The sequence below is a fragment of the Typopeltis vanoorti genome, chromosome 16, assembly GCF_054136105.1.
Source record: "Typopeltis vanoorti isolate ZY-2024b chromosome 16, IOZ_Tvanoo_1.0, whole genome shotgun sequence".
Lineage (NCBI taxonomy): Eukaryota > Metazoa > Arthropoda > Arachnida > Uropygi > Thelyphonidae > Typopeltis > Typopeltis vanoorti.
In genome coordinates this window covers 53,678,046-53,700,434 of record NC_143564.1, presented here as the reverse complement: position 1 = coordinate 53,700,434, position 22,389 = coordinate 53,678,046, and the positions used below count along the sequence as shown (strand labels likewise).

At 36.7% G+C, this 22,389-nt stretch overlaps 1 protein-coding gene across 1 annotated transcript in view; it reads right to left on the bottom strand.

The window, feature by feature from the left end:
- The window catches only part of LOC150098025 (cilia- and flagella-associated protein 100-like), a 205,421-nt gene extending 186,564 nt beyond the window's left edge, over nucleotides 1-18,857 (bottom strand). Inside the window, exon 1 of the mRNA XM_090406657.1 lies at nucleotides 18,816-18,857. Within this exon, the coding sequence (XP_090262783.1) occupies nucleotides 18,816-18,857 (42 nt within the window). The remainder of the gene's footprint in view (nucleotides 1-18,815) is intronic.
- Nucleotides 18,858-22,389: the final 3,532 nt, after the last annotated feature.

Here is a 22,389-nt window from a genome sequence, read left to right as displayed (position 1 = left end):
TAACGAAAGAACTCTTTGGGATTTCCTTTGGCCTGCTAGGCTAGATTCTTCTCATAATCTTATTTTGCCTTCCTTGCCATGTAGTTACTTTTTTTGCGTGAGCCTTGTACTGTTCATGAGTTTGCTGCTCATCTTTCTCTTTATGTACCCTTCACAGCATTTTCTTCTTCTGCAGCTCATACTTAATGATATTACTCATCCATCTAACTCCTACCTGATTAACCCTGCTTATCATAGGTATACAATTTAATACTGCTTCCTCTAGATCAGTGCTTCCCAAACTGTGGGCTGCTTCCCCCTTGGGGGCTTTAAGTTTTGTTGAGGGGGCCGTGAAATAATGAAAACAAATTTAAAATGTTTTAAGACTAAGTAGTTCTTTTATTTTTAATCTTAAAAGGAATGTATTTAATTTTTATTATTTACTATTTCTTTTTTTGTTATTTTTTGTATTTTAATGGAAAAAATTAAACATTGGTGTTGGTTCACAAATTTTGCTTCCTGCCTATTTCAGCGCATAATGAATATTAGTAAATATATGCTTATTCATATAAGTTTTATTTCTATTGATAAGAAGCACAAAAAAGCTTACAAATGCAAAATCTTGAGTATAAATTGTACTGAATATAAATTCAATAAATATTATAATAATATATGTCTGTGTTACGATTTTTATTCGATGGGGGGGGCATGAAATATTTTAATTTTTCCAAAGGGGACCTTTACATCCATAAGTTTGGGAAGCACTGCTCTTGATGACCCTTAATTATATCCAATGCACTACTAACATCCTTACCCTGCAGTGTTTTATGCTATGGTACAGGTTTAAACTTCTTCCTAAGCATGTTATAATCGCTTGCCTTGTAGTTCCACAAATATCCCTTCATAGAATATTTCCTCATATTTTACAATCTCTCAAGTCAACACTGCATGGTCACTTTCACCAATTGGATATGGATAGCTCCTCTCATCCTATGAACATGTCCAATACTCTCCCACCCCTAGTCCCCTCCATCACATGATGCCTTAAGTAATTATCTCTCAGCAGGTGTATAAATTCTATTTCCTTCCTACCAAGTGATCTTTCTTCCTTCCTGTCTATATCTCCATAGTTGAAGTCCCCCATAATAATCACTAAACCTGTACTCATTGTACTAATTTGGCGATACATGTCTTACTGGCCTTAATCCCACACTAGATTGCTTCAAATGAACAGTCACCCTCCCAGCAATTCATTTGCTATCATCAGCAGTACTCCCCCCTCCATCTTATCTTCTGTATCTTCCCTGAAAATATTAAACCATTCACATTCAGCCACTGTAACTACATAATGTAATGTTTGCCAAGTCTCACTAATGCCTATAAATTTTTGTGAGGTTGCACTAACCAATGCCAAAAACTCATTTCTCTTGTTCCTGATACTTCTGGCATTAGTATATAGAAAATATATTCCCAGAATGCATAGCATTATGTGAAGGGTCACTACCCAGATCAGTTTTGACCTTTATTGAGGTTTCATGATTGTTTTTTAGAATATTATTTTTCTTCAATTGATCAATAAAGTAAAAGACTTAAATAAACATAAAAACTTATTCTATGTGTATTAAACTGATTATTATCAGTTTAATACACATAGGTTGCCTACCCGCTGTTAACGGTTTACTGTATTCTTTCGTTTTTTTGCATTTATTATTTTCTTTCACCTTTTTAGTCTTAAGCTAAACAGTATGCTAGTCAAACAAGTCGACATTCTTGTACCTATGAGTATTAAACCGATGGTCTTACAATCAGAATAAGTTTTTATGTTTATCATCATCATCAAATTCCTGCCACGTACCCTCAAGGGGTGTACAGGATATGACACTACTACATGAAAAAATTACATCATTACTAACTTCCTATCTACAATTTTCCTCCAAATCAGTCTGTTACTTGTCAAGACTCCAACATTATCAGATCTTATATTTCTATCGTCTAAGGCACTTTGTACCGTATCAATCCACTTATATCTTGGTCTTCTTCTGGGTTGTTTTCCTGCCAACCTGGCAGAGAACACTTGTTTTGCTGATCTTTCCTCTCGCATTCTATTTAAGTGACCATACCACCTGAGATTAGCTCTGCTAACGCATTCCTGGATGCTGACAATGTCAAGTTCTTTCCTAATATCCTCATTTTTAATATGATATTGCCATTGATGCCATCTGTTCACACATCGAATCTTTCTCACGACTCTCATATCTGCGGTCTCTAGTCTTTGGTCAAGTGTTTTACTTCTGACCCAGCTCTCAGATCCATAAGTTAAAACTGGTTTGAACACTGTCTTGTATACAGCTAATTTAGTGTTCCGACTAATTTCTCTCTTATTATTTATGAATTTATTCAATTGACTTCCCACCATACCAGCTTTGCTGATTCTGTTGTCTATTTCTATATTTAATTTACCATCTTCAGTAAAAACCGTGCCTAAGTAGCAGAAATGTTTTACTTGTTCCACAGGTTCTCCATTCACAACACAGTTGACATTTTCAATGATTCTGCCTATTTTCATTGCTTTGTCTTTTTATTGCTGACCTTCATACCATATCTATTACAACAGCAATTGAATTTAGTCAGAGAATCTTGCAGACTTGTAGTGGATTTATTTAGAAGTATAACAACATCCGAATAAAGCAAAGAGCTGACATTAACATCTCCAATTTTGATATCAGATTTAATACCACTTTCCTTCATAATGTGATCCATATAGATAATGAATAACAGAGGGGATAATGTACATCCTTGTCTCACACCAGATTTAACATTAAACCATCTTCCTGTACTTCCTTCAATTCTAACTGCTGACTTACAACTCAAATAAAGACTAAGTATTGCTTGATATAATGCCCCATTGACACCATATAACTGCAGCGTATTGAATAACTTCTCTCTTGGCACCTTGCATATGCCTTTTCCAAATCGACGAAAACTTAAATACAGATCTTTGTTATATTCCCATGCTTTCTCGACTATTTGTCGTAAAGTGAAGATCTGATCCTGACATCCTCTATTTGGCCTGAATCCAGCTTGTTCTTCACCAAGCTTTTCTTCCACAATTCTTCTCAACCATTTCTCAAGTATACTTGCATAGATCTTGCCAGGAACACTCAGTAGGGAAATACCTCTGTAATTCTCACATTCAGTTTTATTTCCCTTTTTATATATGGGTACTATGAGAGCTCTACTCCAATCATCGGGAATTCGTCCCTCTGTTCAGGCTTTCTGAACTATGCAGTGCAGCCACTGTAAGACTTTTATACCACCATACTTCAGCATTTCTGGTCGAATATCATCTACTCCTGCTGCCTTTCCACATTTCAAGCCTTTGATGGCTTTTTCTACTTCAAGTATGGATATTTATTCCTGACTGCATGCCTGGTCAGTGTTTATTATCACTGTGCTGTCATCACTGCTTGTTTCATTTAGCAGTTTTTCAAAGTAATTACTCCATACTTTAAGGATATCTTTTTCTACCGTATTCATGTCACCTTTATCATCTCTAACTCCTTTTACAGCAATCTTTCCTCCATTCCTAAGCTTCTTCAACAACATCCAGAATATTTTGCCACCTTCTTGATATTTATTTTCTATATTCTTGCCAAAGTCCTCCCATGACTTTTGTTTAGCTAGTTTAACACACTGTTTAGCTTTCTTACATTTATCTCTGTATTCTGTAAGAGTAAAAGCTGACTTATTTGCCAGGAACTTTTGTTATGCTTTCTTCTTTTCCTTCACTGCCTGTTTAACTTCCTGTGTCCACCAGGGAGTTCTGATTTTTTTATCCTTGCACACAACCTCACCACATGCCTCCCTGCAGAATCAATCAATGTTTTCTTCAGAGTTTGCCACTGAATCTCCAAGGTTTGATTCCTGTTCTCAAACTCTTTCATTTTCTTTTCAATAATCTTTCTGTATTTTAGTCTACAGTTCACATCTGAGAGCTGCTCAACTTTTATTCGCTTTAAAACTTTCTTACATGTTATTCTTTTCAATATGAAATTCAATTTTATCCTGCTCAAGACTAAGTATTGATCACTTCCAATTTCAAATCCTCTGTACACTCTGGTGTCCTGCACCAGGGAGAAAACATCACTATCAACAATAACATAGTCAATGAGACTTTTCTTATTCCTAGCCTCTTCTCTCTATATGAATTTGTGCACATTTTTATGTTGGAATATGGTGTTAGTAATAACCAGTCCATGTCCTGAGCAGAAATCCAACAGATATTTGCCATTATTATTAGCTTTGCTCTTTTCTCCAAATTTTCCCAAAATATTTTTGTATGTCTCACAATCATTTCCTACTCTGCTATTTAGATCCCCAACAAGGACCAACTTTTCCTTTTTCATTGTGTCAGCTGCTTTTTCTAAAGCGTCAAAAAATTCCTCCACTTCTACCTTAGTAGAACGTTCTGTGAGACCATAGGCACAAATAAGTCTCATTGTCCAGTTCCCCATTCTCATATTTGCCCACATTACTCTACTTGAGACTGACTGCCATTCAAGAAGATTAGCCTCGTATTTTGTGTTGAATACTATGGCTACTCCTTCTTTTCCTTGATTGTCATTGCCTGAATATAACATTTTGTATTTATTGCTCAGAAAGATCTCACCAGTTTTGATCTTTTTTGTTTCAGTCACCCCTATTATGTCGATCTGGTACTTATCTAATTCCTCAGCTAGCTCCATTTCTTTGCCATTCAGGCTTCTTACGTTGATAGTACCGACCTTTAACTCTGGTGATGTTGAGTTGGGGTTTGTTTTCAGATTTGTTCCAGTAGCTGACTTTTCGCTGTTCGCCCTGGTTCCCTGGCGAAAACAACGGGTGCCTTGTTTAACCGGGCGATGCCCCAGCCAGCATGAAATTTTGTCATGTTGTACCATCATTTTTTATTTTGGTTTAACCAATAAGAATACAATTTGGTCGGCCAAATCCCAAATTGCCAGCCCATCCTCGTTCGTTCAGTATCAAAGTAGATACCCAACAGGGTGCACCACGAGAAGGTGAGGATTGGACATTAGGTCAGAAGTCCTGGTCGGTTCTCTGCATTCCTTGAAAGGCTATGTGGAGGTCTCCTCTCAGTTATACAGCTTTGACCCTTAAGCACCCCATAAACATTTTATGTTTATTTAAGTGTATAAAGACCAAATATGAATAGCTAAAGTAAAAGACTCTTTGCACCCACTGAAAATGTATATCAAGTTAATGATTTAATTTATTTGATGTCAAGATTGCTGTAATAAACAATACTGGAGGTTAACAAACTGCTCTTTCCACATAGGAGCAAAACATTTTGAAAGCATTACATACAAGATCAAAAATTCCAAAACTAGTTGAATATGCTATCAATGAAAAGCATTGTCCTAAATTTTTGTAAAGCCATTAATTGTTGATAAATAAACTTAATTAAGATTTTAATCAGTTAGTCTCTAATCAATAACGAATTAAACATTATGGACCAACATGTTAATATAAAATCAGTCACATCAGTGGTGGTCGGCAGTAGATGGCGTTGGTGTAGTAGTGATCAGTTGGAGGATTGAGTGGTGGAGACAGAGCTGTAGAGCAGGTGGCCTCCCTCGATGAGTCTTTCGACTCCCTGGAGGTGTCAAATAATAATAATAATAATAATAATCTGCAAATACTTATCCATAAATGATTTGATCTTCTCTCCCAAAAACTTGTGCATGCATAATTTGTACTTATTTCACTTCTTCTGAAGACCATAAAAGATTATTATCATCATCATCAGACCTCCAAAAAGTCAATGACTCATCCACACCATACCTTCCTTTAAACTTATTCACATTAGATGCACTCAATTCTTCAACAGGCAAACTATTCCACTCATTCACAGTTCTATAAGAGGAAAATCTAGCTCCTACCCCTTTGTTAATCACACAAACTTTACTGCCATGGATTTCCCCTCCTGTCCTCTCCCCACCTTCCACATAATGAAATATTTTATCAACCGATATCCTAAAATGCCTACTTGAAAGTTTATAGATCTCTATTATATCACCCCTCTTTCATCTGCCTACCAGTATCTGCAGTTAACATGCTTCCCAGATCTCCACTCTATGGAGTGGAGATCTGGGGAGCATGCTGGTATGCTCGATTCGATTATTATCCTCGGTTTCCAGAAGTATCTCCGCTACTCGTGTACAATGTGGTGTGCATTGTCATCCATAAAAATGAATTCTTCATCTACAACACCATGGAACAATTGAACATGATGTTGAAGAACTTCATTGCAATATCATTCACCAGTCATAGTCTCTTTTCCAGCACTTGTAGCTCAGTGCGTCCAATAAGCATAATGCCTCCTCAAACATGACCCCAGCACCAACATATCTATCCCTTTCAAGAACATTCTCGGAATGGTAAGTAGTAACACTTTCATGCCAGATCAAGTGTCATCTAGAAATCAGAGGAAAGACTAAAACAACTCTCATCTATAAAGAGTACATTAGCTCATTGGTGTCTTGCTCAATTTTTATGGATACACCACCACTGAAAAGTGCATACTGCATGAAGAGCTGTGGATAAAAGGGATGCTGACTACAAGCCTTTAGGCATATAGGCCTACTTGTCACAGTTTGTCGAGATATCCATGTACCTGTGCTTGAGTCGAGCCAAGTGGCAAGCTGATCTGCCATAGTGCATCGATTACATTTTGCTATTATAAAGAAAAATCTGTCTTCATGCTTTATGGTAGTGAGGGTGACCTATTAGTATGTGTCTGGAATACATTCCATTGCTTTGAAATGCTACCCAGAGCCTAGATACAACACTATGTGAGATGCCAAACTCTGGCAATATCAGTTAATCTGTGGGCTTCTTCTTAGATTTCCAATAATTCTTCCCTGCATGAAATTGCAAAGTTGCAAGTTTGCAACTTTGTTCTTTCATGAAAAGAGCTTCCTTCAAACACAATTCACTTAGTGCAGCCCTTTTGCCTTTTATCCTGCTGAGTGCTACCACATGACCCCTTTGCAAGTGATTCAAAAAATTTGAAAGTGTACCCACTTTCTACTCAAAATTGTCAGTTATCATCAGCCAGCCTGGTTGACTGAGTGGTTCACATATCCGCTCTCCAGCCAAAAGGCTGCGGGTTCGAATCCCACCATGGGCATGGATGTTTGTGATTGTCTATGAAAATACTAATAGTGGTCGGCAGTAGATAGCATTGGTGTAGATGATCAAGGTCATTGGGCTTGGTGGAGTAGTGGAGATAGACAGTTGTAGAGTAGGTGCCCTCCCTCGATGAGTCTTTGTACTCCCTAGAGGTGTATGTAATAATAATAATAATAATTATACAAATTGCCACAAGCTGATTTGTCTGAATTTAAATTTGTTGTTGTAATTTTCAGAAATAGTGTTCATCCTTAGGTTTTGGACACCAATGGATGTGAGCAAAGGAGTGAGAAGTAGGTTTTTTTGCATGAAGAGTAGTGAATAATTGAAATGAGAGCGTGGTGACTGCAGTATGATAAACTGTGTGTGTGTGTGTGTGTGAGAGAGAGAGAGAGAGACTTCCCATGATGAGTTTTTGACTCCATGAAGGTCAGAAGATTAATAATAATAATAATATATAATTCTACATCTCAAAAAAAAAAAAAATCATTATATATATGACAATCAAAAAATGAAATGCACCAAAGCGCATATAACATAATAATTTTTTAATTACCTTTTTTTTCCATAATTTTTCTTTTTCCCTATGACTTAAGATTTGATCTCTCTGTGTTAGCTGAAATGGTTTTTCCCAGTGCACAAGTGAAATCCCTTTAGTTCGAACTAAGAAAGAAAAAAGTTCTAAGAAAAAATTATAACAAATGTCTAAAATAAATAATATATTTTGTTCAAGCATATATGCTAATTGGTACAATATTATTGTATAGTATATTGCAAATGCATTAATGTGGTTTAACCCATTAAACCACACATTTAATGGGTTAAAAATATTTTTGAAAGGATGAACATGATAATTTAACTTATCTTACGAATATGACATTCTGTCAATGTATTACTAGCATCATGTAGGAGTATCAACTTAAATAAGAGCTTCAGTTATGTTGTTATTGACTTTCAAATTTACCTGTAGATTGACTCATATAAAGGGGGCTGTAGTTGCTTCCAATGGATTCTGTGGTAAGATTCCACAGAATCCAATGGAAAAAGAAGGCCCCTGCTTGACAGCACATATACTCCTCGAAAGTACATATCAGGAATTGATGATAATGACATCTGGACCAAGAACACCAATTATGACCATTAGGCGATGTATTTTAGGACTATAGGCTTCACCCCCCCCACCTCCCATTACTTTAGTCTTACGCGGGCATTACATATATGCAGAACACAGCATCTACAACTTGTCCCTACCATTACCAACAACATCAGTCCTGACATAGCTAACACACTTTCAAAAACTTCACGACCTAAACAAAATCTCTCCAACAGACAGTTCATCGTGTTTTGTAAATTACACATAGCCAATAACATAAAAATGAGAGCTGACAAAGATAATGATATTGTGGCAATGCCAGTGATTATAATTGGAAAATGAATGTGTTGCATAGAGACTACATGAATTATAAACCTCTGGATTATGATACCACCAATTAACAGAATATAAGGTAAAGAAAGCTTCCAAAAAATGTCATATCTTGGCCTCCTGAAATAGTTAAAAAACATGAACCATTTAGTTTCTCCCCCCGCCCCAGGTATATTGATTTCCTAAAATTCATGAACTTATCCATCCTATAGCATATACTATTGACTCCTCCCTTCTTTGAAGTTATTACTATTAATGTACAGGCACCTTCACAGAGTCCAAAGACTCATCACGAGAGACCAAAACTATCCAAACAATCTATAATACCTCTCCTTCAACCCGTTAACAGAAAAAGCACACACAACTGACTCTGGCAACCCATTTAATTTATTCACACCTCTCCAAGCCTTGTTCTCACACCTTTATTCAACTTCCAGGGAATGCTGAAATCAACATTAGCCAAGTGCTTAAACATTTCCCCTGCATCAAGCTTATAAACTCTATAGGCAACTTTTAAATGTTTCTATCATATCCTCTTTTTATCTCCTATGAACCAACTTTTGCAATCACACACCCTCAATCTATCCTCATAGGAAAAATTCTACAGACCACTCACCATCCTGATCACTCTTCTCTGAATCCGTTCCACTGTTGCTTTATCTCCAAGAAATCCAAGAGACCAGACCTGAGCACAGTAATCCAGATGTGGACATATCACAGCCTCATAAAGAGGAATAACAACTTTCTTATCTCTACTTATTAATGTATTTTTCAATAGTCAAGTAATCTTCTGGGCTACCTTAGCAACCTTCGCATTATGTCCCCTAAACTTTAACTCTCTGTCTAACACCATCCCTAAATCTACATTTTTGAAAATTATGGAGACAACTACTGTGTTTGAGTAAAACTTTAGTTTAATATAACTAAACTCTACATTTGACGTTTTGACCTTTATATCAAGGTCATTTTCTGGAGCATATGCACTATATATAGAGAACAAGCTACACTACAGTCTATCTAGTTTGTTAAAGTTACTGACCAACCATTACAACAATTGTTAGCCTCACCTCTAGTGAAAGAAAAAAAAAATATCAATAATAATAGAATATACATCAACGCTAGAGTCCTATTATTAATATTATCTGTTGGTTGTAGTTACATTGGGCACAACAACAAGTCTATATATATATATATATATATATATATATATATATTCATATTTATATATACTGACTATAACCAAGACTAGAATAACAATTAAATTTATTCAAAATGCAACATGTTTCATCGGATTGTCCGACTTCTGGCAATGGGAACACAGAAAGTAAGTAAACACTATAAGAAACATCATATCACTATATATATATATATATATATATTTTATGAAAAATTGTTGAATGACTAGAACCGAGATTTAAGTAAAAAGGTTTTAATATAAAAACACTACTAGTTTTGGCCTGTAACAGCCTTCTTCAGGTGACATTATAAAAGAAAGAAAAAACACTAAACATTGAAGGTTAAAAGACTATGAACAACATAGACAGTCTCTATACATAATTAGCATGAAAACATTGTAGTTGTATTTGAAGCTGTTCTTTCGTTTGTTGCATTGTTGGGAGAGTGCATGCTTGCAGCCTCATGTGAACGCCAGTACATGATTACAGCTGAATGACTATCTGGGAGGTTGTAGCTGAAGTTGTTATTTAGATGAACAGGATTGAAGATGATTTCTCTAGAAATCATCTAGAGAAATCATCTTCAATCAAATGGGGGGATAGTGTCAAGCAAAAGCATATGTTGCACCTGCTGTATATAGCAGTTTCTGTTGGAGGGAAGATGTGATTCATTAGTTAGTGTTTATGTTACCACTAAAGTGCGAAAACCGTTAATGTGCACATTACTTAGCTAATCTGCAGATTAATTGATTTGCTCCGTTAACGTGCGGAATCAAGAGTTTCCGCATTTTACCTAGGTACTGTGCACATTAACGGCTTCCGTATCGTTAAAGTTCAAAAGTTTGTTTCTCTCATTTCCTTTCCCTACTCCTTCCCCCCTCTCCCTCCACTTTTAGTTTGGTTTTTTAATAAGTAAACATAATTTTATCATGTTTTTTTTCTTAATTGTAATAATATTTTAAACCGTTTGATTCCTTGTATTATATTAATTGATTGATGATTGATTCTATCAACTAATTTGTTGATTGTTTGATTATATTAACTTGATTCTTTAGATATCGAAAAATAAATAAATAACATTATGTTAATTTAAGCATACAGAAACGTTGCTGTTGTTCCAGCAAAGATCTTATTTTCACTTTAACGAGTGCCTAGTAGGTAATGTGCAGATTACCTAGGTAATTTGAGAAATGAAACAATTTTCCGCACATTAACGGATCACCGTAGTTAATCTGCACAATACCTAGATAATCTGCAGAATAACTGATTTCTGCACTTTAGCGGTAACATTTATATTCCCAGTTGTCTGTAATTGCACTATTTGTTGAGAAATATATTACACAGTCTGCAAATGATGTCTGTGAACCTTATCCAGTGACATGATAAAACTAATTGGTTTTCGTGTTTCTGCAGTATAATGGCTGTTGGGGATAGCATATTGCTTACTGCAGGGAGCGAATTATCGCTGAAATGTGAAATTCGGAGCGATAGAGACTCGCAATTTGAGTAGGAGAATCCATGCATAATATAATTTAATATATATATATTTATATATAGACAATAAAAGTTTATGAAATTCACATTGTATGATACTTTATGGGTTGTTTCCTTAAGTATCTAATAAGAGGGTTCTAAAATGTTTAGATTTAGTATGTATGACTATAATTTTTTTATTAATAAAATATAATAAGTACATATTTAACTGTCAATGGGAATTGGCGTCTTTTTTATTTGGTGAACTAAACGCTGTATTTTTGTAAAATATCTTGTTGCTGTAATACGGTTGAACAAGCACCCTTATTAAGCAGCGCCGTGAGGCAGGCTGCCTCTATGCTACATCCTGTCAATGGTATGAGCAAACCACAGCGTAAGAATGAATTCACGGTCTGTCTTAAATAACAATTTCCACTAAAAATATAATAAACAATCGAGAATATTTATAAAATTTTCGCTGAGTCGATGCTTACTCTGTGAAATAAAATCTAAGGTAATATTGATAACATTTCACTTCAAATGAAATAATTCAAGAATAAGAAAATTTATATATATTTTTTATTATTTCCCATGGTGAAATGGCGCCCCAATCTTCAAGCGCCCTTGTGCGCTGCACAATCTGCACAACCGCATGGCTCAGCCCTGCTTATGCTGGATCTTATGTATTAGGTAGGCTGAATGTGTGCCATCCATTATATATATATATATATATGTATATATATATATAATATAACATATTATATATTTATTATATATAATATTATAAAACAAAATGCATTTTGTTTTCAAACACACTACTGTCTTTTTGTACTTGTTCTGTTATTACAATTTTAAGTCTCTGTAATTCTTTATATACTTCTTTGATTGTGATACCTGAAGATGTTGATCAATTCAACGAAACTAGTAAACTAGTAGTATCTTTTCAAATATATCATGTCATCTTTTTATCTCTCGGTATCAGTCATTAAAGCTTTTTCATAACATTCCAACCAAGTAAAAATGAATTCTGAAAAAAAAAAAAAAAAAAAAAAAAAATATATATATATATATATACACACACACACACACACACATAGACTTGTTGTTGTTCCCAATGTAATTCTGCAACCAACAGATAATATTAATAATAGGACTCTAGCGTTGATGTATATGCTATTTTTTTTTTTTTTTCACTGGAGGTCAGGCTAACAATTGTTGTAATGGTTGGTCAGTAACTTTAACAAACCAGATAGATTGTAGTGTAGATTGTTCTCTGTATATAGTGCATATGCTCCAGAAGATGACCTTGATATAAAGATCGTAACGTCGAATGTAGAGTTTAGTTATATGAAACTAAAGTTTTTCTCAAACACGGTAGTTATCTCCATAATTTTCAAAAATGTACTCGGATCACCTTACAAGCTTAAAAGAAAGCATCCCTAAATCTCTAGCTTCATCTCTTTCTTGGAGTACAGTTCCATCAATGTGGTTCACAGCTTGTAATCTATTTATCCCAAAATGCATAACTTTACACTTCTTGACATTAAACTGACACCCATTATCTTTTGGTCATATTAACTGCCTATTTAAATTGTCGTGCAAGCTCTCCACATCGCCTTTGCATCATCAGCAAACAAATGAATATCTCCTTTCAGGTTATTTCCTATATCATTTAAACAGCAGTGGTCCCAGCACCGAACTTTGCGGCAAACTACAAGTCACCTGTTTTCACCTTGATTTTGCCCCTCCATATACCAATTTTTGATATCTGTCCAGCAGCCACTCTCTTATCCACAGAACCAGTGTCAAATCCATTCCCATTTGTTATAATTTGTGTAACAGAGTTCCATGTTGTATTCTGTCAAATGCCTTTGCAAAATCCAGCAGAATCATCATATAGCCATTTCCTTTATCCAACCTGGCTGTTATTCTATTAAAAAAAGTTAGTAAATTATTAAGGCATGACTACCTTTCACAAATCCATGTTGTGGCTCATAACAGTGTCATATTTTTATCCATCCATCCATTCATTCTTGAATTCTCTTTTTGATCAATGTTTCTGGTACTTCTACCACCACACATGAGATACTGATTGGTTTATAATTTACTACTGCAGTCTTAAAACCTCCCTTATGCAAGGGAATTATTTTCCCCTCTTTACACCCCCTGTGGAACTCTACCAGAGCTGAGACATAAATTAAGGAGCCTAGCCAGAGCCATTGCTAGTTCTCTTGCACATTCTTGCAAAACTCTAGTTGATATCTCATCTAATCCCAAAGCTGTATTTACATTAAGACTCTGCAGTAACCTAAGAACTACAATTCATCCACCTCTGTTTCTACATTAGTGTCTGTCACATACATTAAAGCAGTAACCTCACTTGGATGACATACCCTTGCAAAGTGGTCACTCAGTAACTATTTTATCTGCTTCAGTCACATCATGACCATCATCATTCATTAAGGTTAATCTTCCATGGTCATTCTTCCTCTTACTTCCCACATAAGAAAAGAACTCTTCTGAATTTTCTTTGGCTTGCTGGGCTAGATTCTTCTCATAATCTGATTTTGCCTTCCTTGCCATGCTGATCATCTTTCTTGCTTGAGCCTTGTAGTGTTCATGAGTTTGCTGGTCACCTTTCTCTGTATATACAGCATTTTCTTCTTCTGCAGCTGCAATTAATGATATTACTCATCCATCTAATTACTCCTACCTGATTACCCCTCCTTACCTTAGCAATAAAATTTAATATTGCTTCCTCTAGATCAGTGCTTCCCAACCTTATGAATGTAAAGGCCCCTTTGGAAAAATTAAAATATTTCACGGCTCCCCATCAAAAAAAAAAAAAAATCATGATACAGACATATATTATTATAATATTTATTGACTCGACTCTACTATCCATTTTGATTTGCCTTCTGATCAGTGGCAGATACTGAAGAATAGATCGACAAATGCTTATTAGGTTAACATTTTTATATAATTTGCCCCTTTTTTTTATCACCAACATTTACTCAAATCATTAACTTGTATTATAGCCAAAACCAAAGTATAGATGGGAGGGAAAATGATAATTGAAAATACACAATATTTTATTCTTTTTCTGGGTCTTCCATTGCTATAGAAGTTTCACTTCCATCAATGCTGATATTTTATCTTGCTAAACAGAAAAGCGTAAGTGATGCACACAATTAATAGATAATAATATGATGGCTCTTCAATAGTCTAAGTCAGTGCTTCCCAAACTTATGAATGTAAAGGCCCCTTTGGAAAAGTTAAAATATTTCACGGCTCCCATCGAAAAAAAAATCATAATACAGACATATGTTACTATAATATTTATTGCATTTATATTCAATACAAAATATACACAGAAAATATTGCAAAAATCAAATGCAAATATTACATTTTTAGCATTTACATACACATTTGACATGGCACACTTAGTCTTAAAACATTTTAAATTTGTTTTCATTATTTCACGGCCCCCTCAACAAAACTAACGGCCCCAAGGGGAGGGGGGAGCTGCAGCCCACAGTTTGGGAGGCGCTGCTCTAGATGACCCTTAACCTGCCTATCTCCCATGCGCTACTAACATCCTTACCCTGCAGTGTTTTATGCCATAGCACAGATTTCAGCTTCCTCGTAAGCATGTCATAATCACCTGCCTCGTAATTCCACATATATCTCTTCTTGACAGAATAGTTCTCATGTTTTACAATCTCCCAAGTGAAGCCAGCATAGTCACTTTTGCCAATTGGAGGCAATGTTCGCCACCTTGGTTATAGACAGCTCTTCTGATCCTATGACCTGGTCCAATACTCTCACATCCGTAGTCTCCTTCTGTCACATGCTGCCTCAAATAATTATCTCTCAGCAGGTGTATAAATTTCATTTCCTTCCTGTCATGTGATCACTGTTCCTTCCTATCTATATCTCCAAAGTTGAAGTCCCACATAATAATCACCTAACCTGTACTCATTGTACTAATTTTGCGACGCATGTCTTCTGGAGCATCTGTGAAACTCCCTGGCCTATAGCAACAACCAACTGTATATTTTGTCTTACTGGCCTTGATCTGACACCAGACTGCTTCAAATGAGCAGCCACTCTCCCACATATCTCATATTCGTTTTGGTTGCAATTCATTCACTATCATCAGCAGTATGCCTCCCCCATCCTATCTTCTCTATCTTCCCTGAAAATATTAAACCCTTCACATTCTATCTCTATAATTAAATCATCTGCTGTTAGCCAAATCTCACCAATGCTTATGACTTTAGCTAAAAAGTTAGCTAAAGATTTAGCTTAAACAGTCAACATCTTTAACCCCACTTATATGTCATACTTCATCGTATATTAAAAATTCCATTCATTTCAAATCTTTAACTCAAAATTTAATTTTAACGATTTTAACAATAATGATATTATCATGAGCTTCAATGTTACCTCTTGATGATTTGAAATTCAGCGAAATAGACTATCTGATCAAAAGTATCCGGACACCTACTCGAAAATGCAATCAGTCTTTCCATGTGACACACTTTCCAGTAGTGGATATTAATACAGGGTGGGTCCACCCTTTGCTTCTATGACAGCTCTAACTCTGCAGGTAAAACTTTCTACCAGGTGTCAGAATGTCTCTGGAGGAATGGCAGCCCATTCTTCCTGAAGAGCTGTAGCCAGAGCAGTTTGTGATGTTGGTCGTTGGGGTCTGGAGCAAAGTCGACATTCTAATTCATCCCAAAGGTGTTCTATTTGATGCAGGTCAGGGCTCTGGACCAGCTAGTCCATTTCTGGAACATTATTGCCCACAAACCATTCCCTCACAGACCTTGCTTTATGGCAGGTAGCATTGTCATGCTGATACAGACAAGTCATCACCGAATTGATCTTCTACTGTAGACAGTACGCAACGGGTCAAAATGTCCTTGTACTGTTCTGCATTTAGATTTCTGTGTAGTGTTATGAGAGGGCCAAGTCCATTCCATGAAAAACACCCCCACACCGTAACACCACCTCCTCCAAATTTCACTGTTGGCACTACACACGCTTGCAGGAATCGTTCTCCAGGCATTCGCCTCACCCAGATCCTCCCACTGGACTGCCACATGGTAAAGCATGATTCATCACTCCAAATCATGTTTCCAGTTGTCCACTGTCCAGTGGCATCACTCTTTACACCACTGCAGGCAGTGCTTAGCATTCAGAGGAAAATTGTTTGGTTTATGGGCAGCTGCTCGACCAAAGAAACCCCATTCCTCTTAACTTTCGATGCACAGTCATGGTGCTGGCTGGACAGTTAGTAGCACTGCAGAACTCCTGGTGATTGTTTCACTCGATGTCTAGTGATTTCCATGAACCACCTCCTTCAACGCTCGATAGTCCTTGTCATTAAACGCGGCCTACCCGACTGAGGTTTTGTTGTGGCTGTGCCTTCATGTTTCCACTTCACAATCACATCACCAACTGTTGACATGGGCAACTTGAGGAAGGTTGAAATGTCTCTGACAGATTTTTTACTGATGTAGCAACAAATAACTAGTCCACAATCAAAGTCACCTGAGCTCCTTTGAGCTATCCATTCTGCTCGTACTTCTTATCACTGAACAATACACAGCTCCATGCCTCCTTTTATACCAGTAAGTGAAGTCGTAATGGCATCTAGACGTCAGTTTATGAATTACAGAGGAGTGTCTGGATACTTTTGATCAGATAGTGTATAAGCAAGTTAATAAAACATCTTTTTATAAAATAGTTTGTTTGGTGTTGTTAATACAGTTAAAAATAAGTCATGAATAACAGTCAACACCTAGGTTTATCTGTCATCTTTTGACATCCATTTGTTCTAATTTCACTGAATCATGAGTTATGCTGAAGATTATCTTTAAATTTCATGTGCAAAACATTGTTTTGCTTCCTTGGGGAAAGTATATAATTTCTTGGTATCTTTAATGCATAATAGAACCAAGGTAAAAACTTTTAACATCTTTCTCTTATCCATAGATTTTTTATTAATAAGGACTACCACCTTTTGGCTATTTCTATATGAGATATATATGACTTCTGCGTTACTATAACCATGGTATCTCTCCTGGGTCTAGCTCGCACTGATGAGACCTCAATAAAATTCAAAACCGGTCTGGGTAGTGACTCTTCCCATTAAGCATAGCATTTTACATGTCCAAAAGGTTGTGTGTTTTGCATTATGGGATACATACTAAGTCAAGTGATGTGAAGTCATTAGCCTCTATATACAAGTGGCTCAGACAAGAATATATTTCATGGTTTAATCCTTTCCCCAAGAAAGCAAAACATTGTTTTGCTTTCTTGGGGAAAGGATTAAACCAAGTATATAATTTCTTGGTATCTTTAATGTGTTATACATCTCAATCACATCCCTTTCCTTCTTCTGTTCACAAGGCTTAAATCGCATTCTCCCACTCTTTCTTTATATCATGCAGACCTGACAATGACTTAGCAAATCTTCGCTGGACCCTTTCTAAGATATCCTTCGTAAAAACCGCAAGACTGGATTTGTGCATAATAGTCCATATGTTGCCTAATCAAAGCCTTTGTACAAGGGGAGCCATAATTTGACTTCTTCATGTCAAAGTTCTCCTCATCATTGCCACAATCTATGGTGATGTTCTTACAATTTTAGCAATGTGATCCATAACCTTCAAATCTCTGTCCATGAGTGACAGATCCCAGATCTGTCACTTGCTCCACCTCCTACAAACTTTCCCCATTCATTGTACACTCTGCATCCCATCCTTGCTTACCAAATTAAAAGGCCCTTACACTATGCAACATTGAAACTGATAACTCTACTCATTTGCCTACTCATTTATTGAGATCCTCTTGTAATGCTACATCTTCTCTGCTCCTCATAGTTCTTCCTCACTTTGCATCATCTGCAAACAGCTATACATATCCAAGTTAAGCATTGTTAATCTCTACTCATTTGCCTACTCATTTATTGAGATCCTCTGGTAATGCTACATTTTCTCTGCTCCTCATAGGTCTTCCTCATTTTGCATCATCTGCAAGCAGCTGTGCATATCCAAGTTAAGTATTGTTAATACAGATTCCAGCAGCACTCTGCCAGTGACCTTCCTCTTTTGGGATACCACTCCCCTTAGACAACCCACTGATACCTATTTGACAACCAATCATCTAATCCAACTCACTACTCTGCTATCCAATCCCAACCATTTCAATTCCATTACCAGATTATCATGTGGCAGTCTATCAAAAGCCTTTGAAAATTCCAAGTATAGACCACTTTAAATGCATCTCACTTATCAAGTGAATTCATCACCTTGTAGTACATAAGCAGAATGCTAAAATATGACCTCCTCAACAAACAAATACTGATTATCATAGAGAATACTGCTATTATTAATCCAGTTCTGAATCCAAATCCTCACCAACCTCCCTATAACTCTAACTACAATCCTCCCATTCATGTGTACACGTGTGCGCGCACACGCACCCACACGCACAAACTGGCCAATAATTTAAATCTTCGGTTTTTTCCTCCCTTTTGTGAAGTGGAATAATTTTACCTCTTTCTGTTCCTTTGGGACTAGTCCTATTGCAAGATTCATGTTAAACAGGTGTGCCAAAAATACTATTAATTCCCTAGAACATTCCTTAAAGACATGTGGTGATATACTATCAAATACTACTGTCTTATCATTGAGTTTACATAATTCCTCATATGCCCTCTGTTCACTCCCTATCAGTCACTCCTCCAGCATAGATACAGTTGCAAGCTACCCACGAGCACTTCATAATCACTAGCTCCACACACACACACACACACACACATCCTTTCTCCACAGAAGCCTTCACACAGCCATCCATCACACCCACCAACTAGAAGGAGATTCAATACCTCATCCACAACATCTTTAAATGAGGTTGCCAAACCTAAGACCTCAACCATAATGTACCCTGACCAAACACTGCCAAAGGCAGACATCTCCCAAATACTCAAGAACCCCCCCCCCACCATCCCAGTCGCCATCTTTCCATCCCAAACCACACTAACACAACTAAAACCACCCATGATGATGATCACCCCTTTTCTCACCAGCCCAAAAACCCCAACTATCCATCTCACTGTCACCATCCCACAGCAACATTCAAACCAAACACATCACTCTATACACTTACACTCCATACCACAACACCCTAAAGCCACATCCTTGTGCCCTTGCAGGATCCTCATCCTGTAGGGGGCACAACTCTCTCCCCACCACCAAGAGCATCCCAATGAAAATTCTCCCCTCCTTGCTTGCCTACTGTCTCAATCCAATTATATTCTACCTGCTCCAATAACTTCCGAGAGAATGAACCCAAACAACACAACATCATTCCCACCCACCCATCTTCATCACTTTTGACACCGTTATCTAGGAGATGGTGTTGATCTCCACCAACTCCTAGATGCAATTCTCCCAATCAGCCATCCCCACACTGCCCATCTAAGACTCTCAATCCTTGTGTGATCTCCTTTACATACTGTCTAATATAACTGTTCCTCAAGAAATTCATTTTCCTCATCTCTTCATTCCAAATGTTATTCCAATTGGAACAGAGAGGATGAAGCTTAGCCAAGAGGAACAGGAAGTCTGGTGGTAACTTCCAGGGATCCAAAATGATTTCTACTTTCTCAAGGCAGTGAAAAGTGAGCATTAGTTTGTGATTCCAGATGTCACTACTTAACTTATTTTCTTGACTCGGGGGACAAGAGATGGTGTCATACATACACATACCAGTCACCGAACTAGAAACCTTTATGCAGTTAAACCTTTATACTTTAAACCTTAAAATATTTGGTCACATACATCACCACATGTTCTCAGTGCTATTTAAGAATGCTACTGGTCAGTAATCATCAATAGTGTTGATCACTGATCACAATGGGAAAAGCAAAGGATATCTGTCATAGTTCAATAAAGGGCTTAATGGGGTATCCATGTGGCTGGATATTCCATGTTTAATCAGGGGAAAAATAACCTGACTTACTTGTCTAAGAGGTATAACTCTGGTCCTAAGACAGTCTGTCAGGTCAGAAATGAGATTGCCATTGTCTGAGAAGGCTTGTATGGACAACTCCAAAACGAAATTGCAGTTTACTTTTGGATTAATTCATGCATGTCCCTGAGGTGGTAAAAGTGAGTTTCTTGCAGAAACATAAGCTTGATGTTCAACTCCAGCATTAGCTTCCATATCTAATCATGTTCTGGTGGAGTATGGAAACCTCTTATTTAAGAGGTGATGCAAAAGGGAAGTGGCCTGGTTTAGGCACTTATATATATGTGTGTGTGTGTGTAAGTGCGTGTGTGTGTATGTGCATGTGTGTGTTTATAATTATTAACTCACTTAAATACCGAGTAAAAAAATATAAGAGATTTAATAAGGTTTCACTACTAGTTTCATCAGAAATGCCAACTTCGTCAGGTGAATATAGTATCATGGAGAAAACGACATCTTAAAAATATATTGTACTTTAACAAACACAGAGTTTTAGAACAAGTAGTACTTGTGTTTGAAATTGATTCCGAGCATTAGTTCTGGCATGAAGCACTGTGTGTGTGAATGATATCATGAGTACGCCAAAACCTAATTTGGTCGAGAATAAAACATGGCTGGATAGGGCACTAGCATGGACTCTGTTATAAGAAATGTCACTTAACGAAGCAGAGAGAATGGAAGCTTCGACATAGTTTCACTATTCATTCCAACCCAGGAAGTCCTTAGTCTTTTAAAAAACAAGTTATCTGAAAAGATTTTCACCTTACTTGTCCATTGTGTGGATTCAGGCTACTTCTTATTTGAAGACAAGATCTGCGGTTTGGCAATGGGTAGCCCCTTGTCTCCAGTGCTAGCCAACGTTTTCTGGAAGATTTTGAGGAAAAGGCCATTTCCTCAGCGACACTGAAACCCAAAATCTGGCTACGTTATATGGACGACATTTTCCTAATTTGGGTGCAAGGTCCAGAAAACTTACAACCTTTCTGAATCATTTAAATAATTTTCATCAAAATATAAATTTCACATCCGAACCAGAAGTTAATGGTGTTTTAGCTTTTCTGAATATAAAACTTACTAGAACAATGGATGGTCTCAAGATTTCTATCTTTAGAAAGCCAACACAGACTGATAGATACCTATCAGTGTGTGTTGCCATTTTAAAGTTGGCTTTCATGCTTCATCTCACCCCCCCCCCCCTCAGAAATTAGGAATTATTTCCACACTAGCTCATTGGGTGAGATCATTGTTGTCAGAAGAAGAGGAACTTCAACAAAAACTTAGTTACCTCAAAAGGATTTTCTTAAATAATGGCTACTCTCCTAAAAGTATCTGTAATCGTCTTAGTGTACGTAATCAACATAGTAATGAAGATAACTCAAACCCAACAGCCTACATCTCCTTACCGTACATAAGTTCTCTTTCTCCTAAACTGGCGAAAATCCTGAAGAAATTTAATGCTAAAACATATTTCTCCACCTTTCCAAAACTCCAATCTTGCCTCAGTCAACCTAAAGTAAAACACAACCTTCTTCAGTTCCCAGGAATATTCAAAATCATTTGCAGTTGCAGCAAAAACCATATTATGGCCAGACAGAAAAGTCCATCTCTCTCTCTCCACCTAGAAGAACGCCAACATGACATTTCTTATAACACAGTCCGTGCTAGTGCCCTATCCAGCCATGTTTTATTCTCGACCAATACCAATGTTAAAGGATGACAACATCAAATAGACTAGAACTTAACTTCAAACATCCATAAATGCTTCGATGAATTAGAAAGACATATCTTGGAATCCAAAGAAATAGCTTTCGACCTCTACCATCTAAACAGCAATCTCAGTTAGAGCCTGCCTGATTCACATAGCACTGTAATCCAGTTTTGGCAGACTCATGATATCATTCACACACACAGTGCTTCATGCCAGAACTAACCCTCGGACTCAATTTCAAACACAAGTACTACTTGTTCTAAACTCTGTGTTTGTGAAAGTACAATATATTTTTAAGATGTTGTTTTCTCCATGGTACTGTATTCACTTGACGAAGTCGGCATTTCTGATGAAACTAGTAGTGAAATCTTATTAAATCTCTTATATTT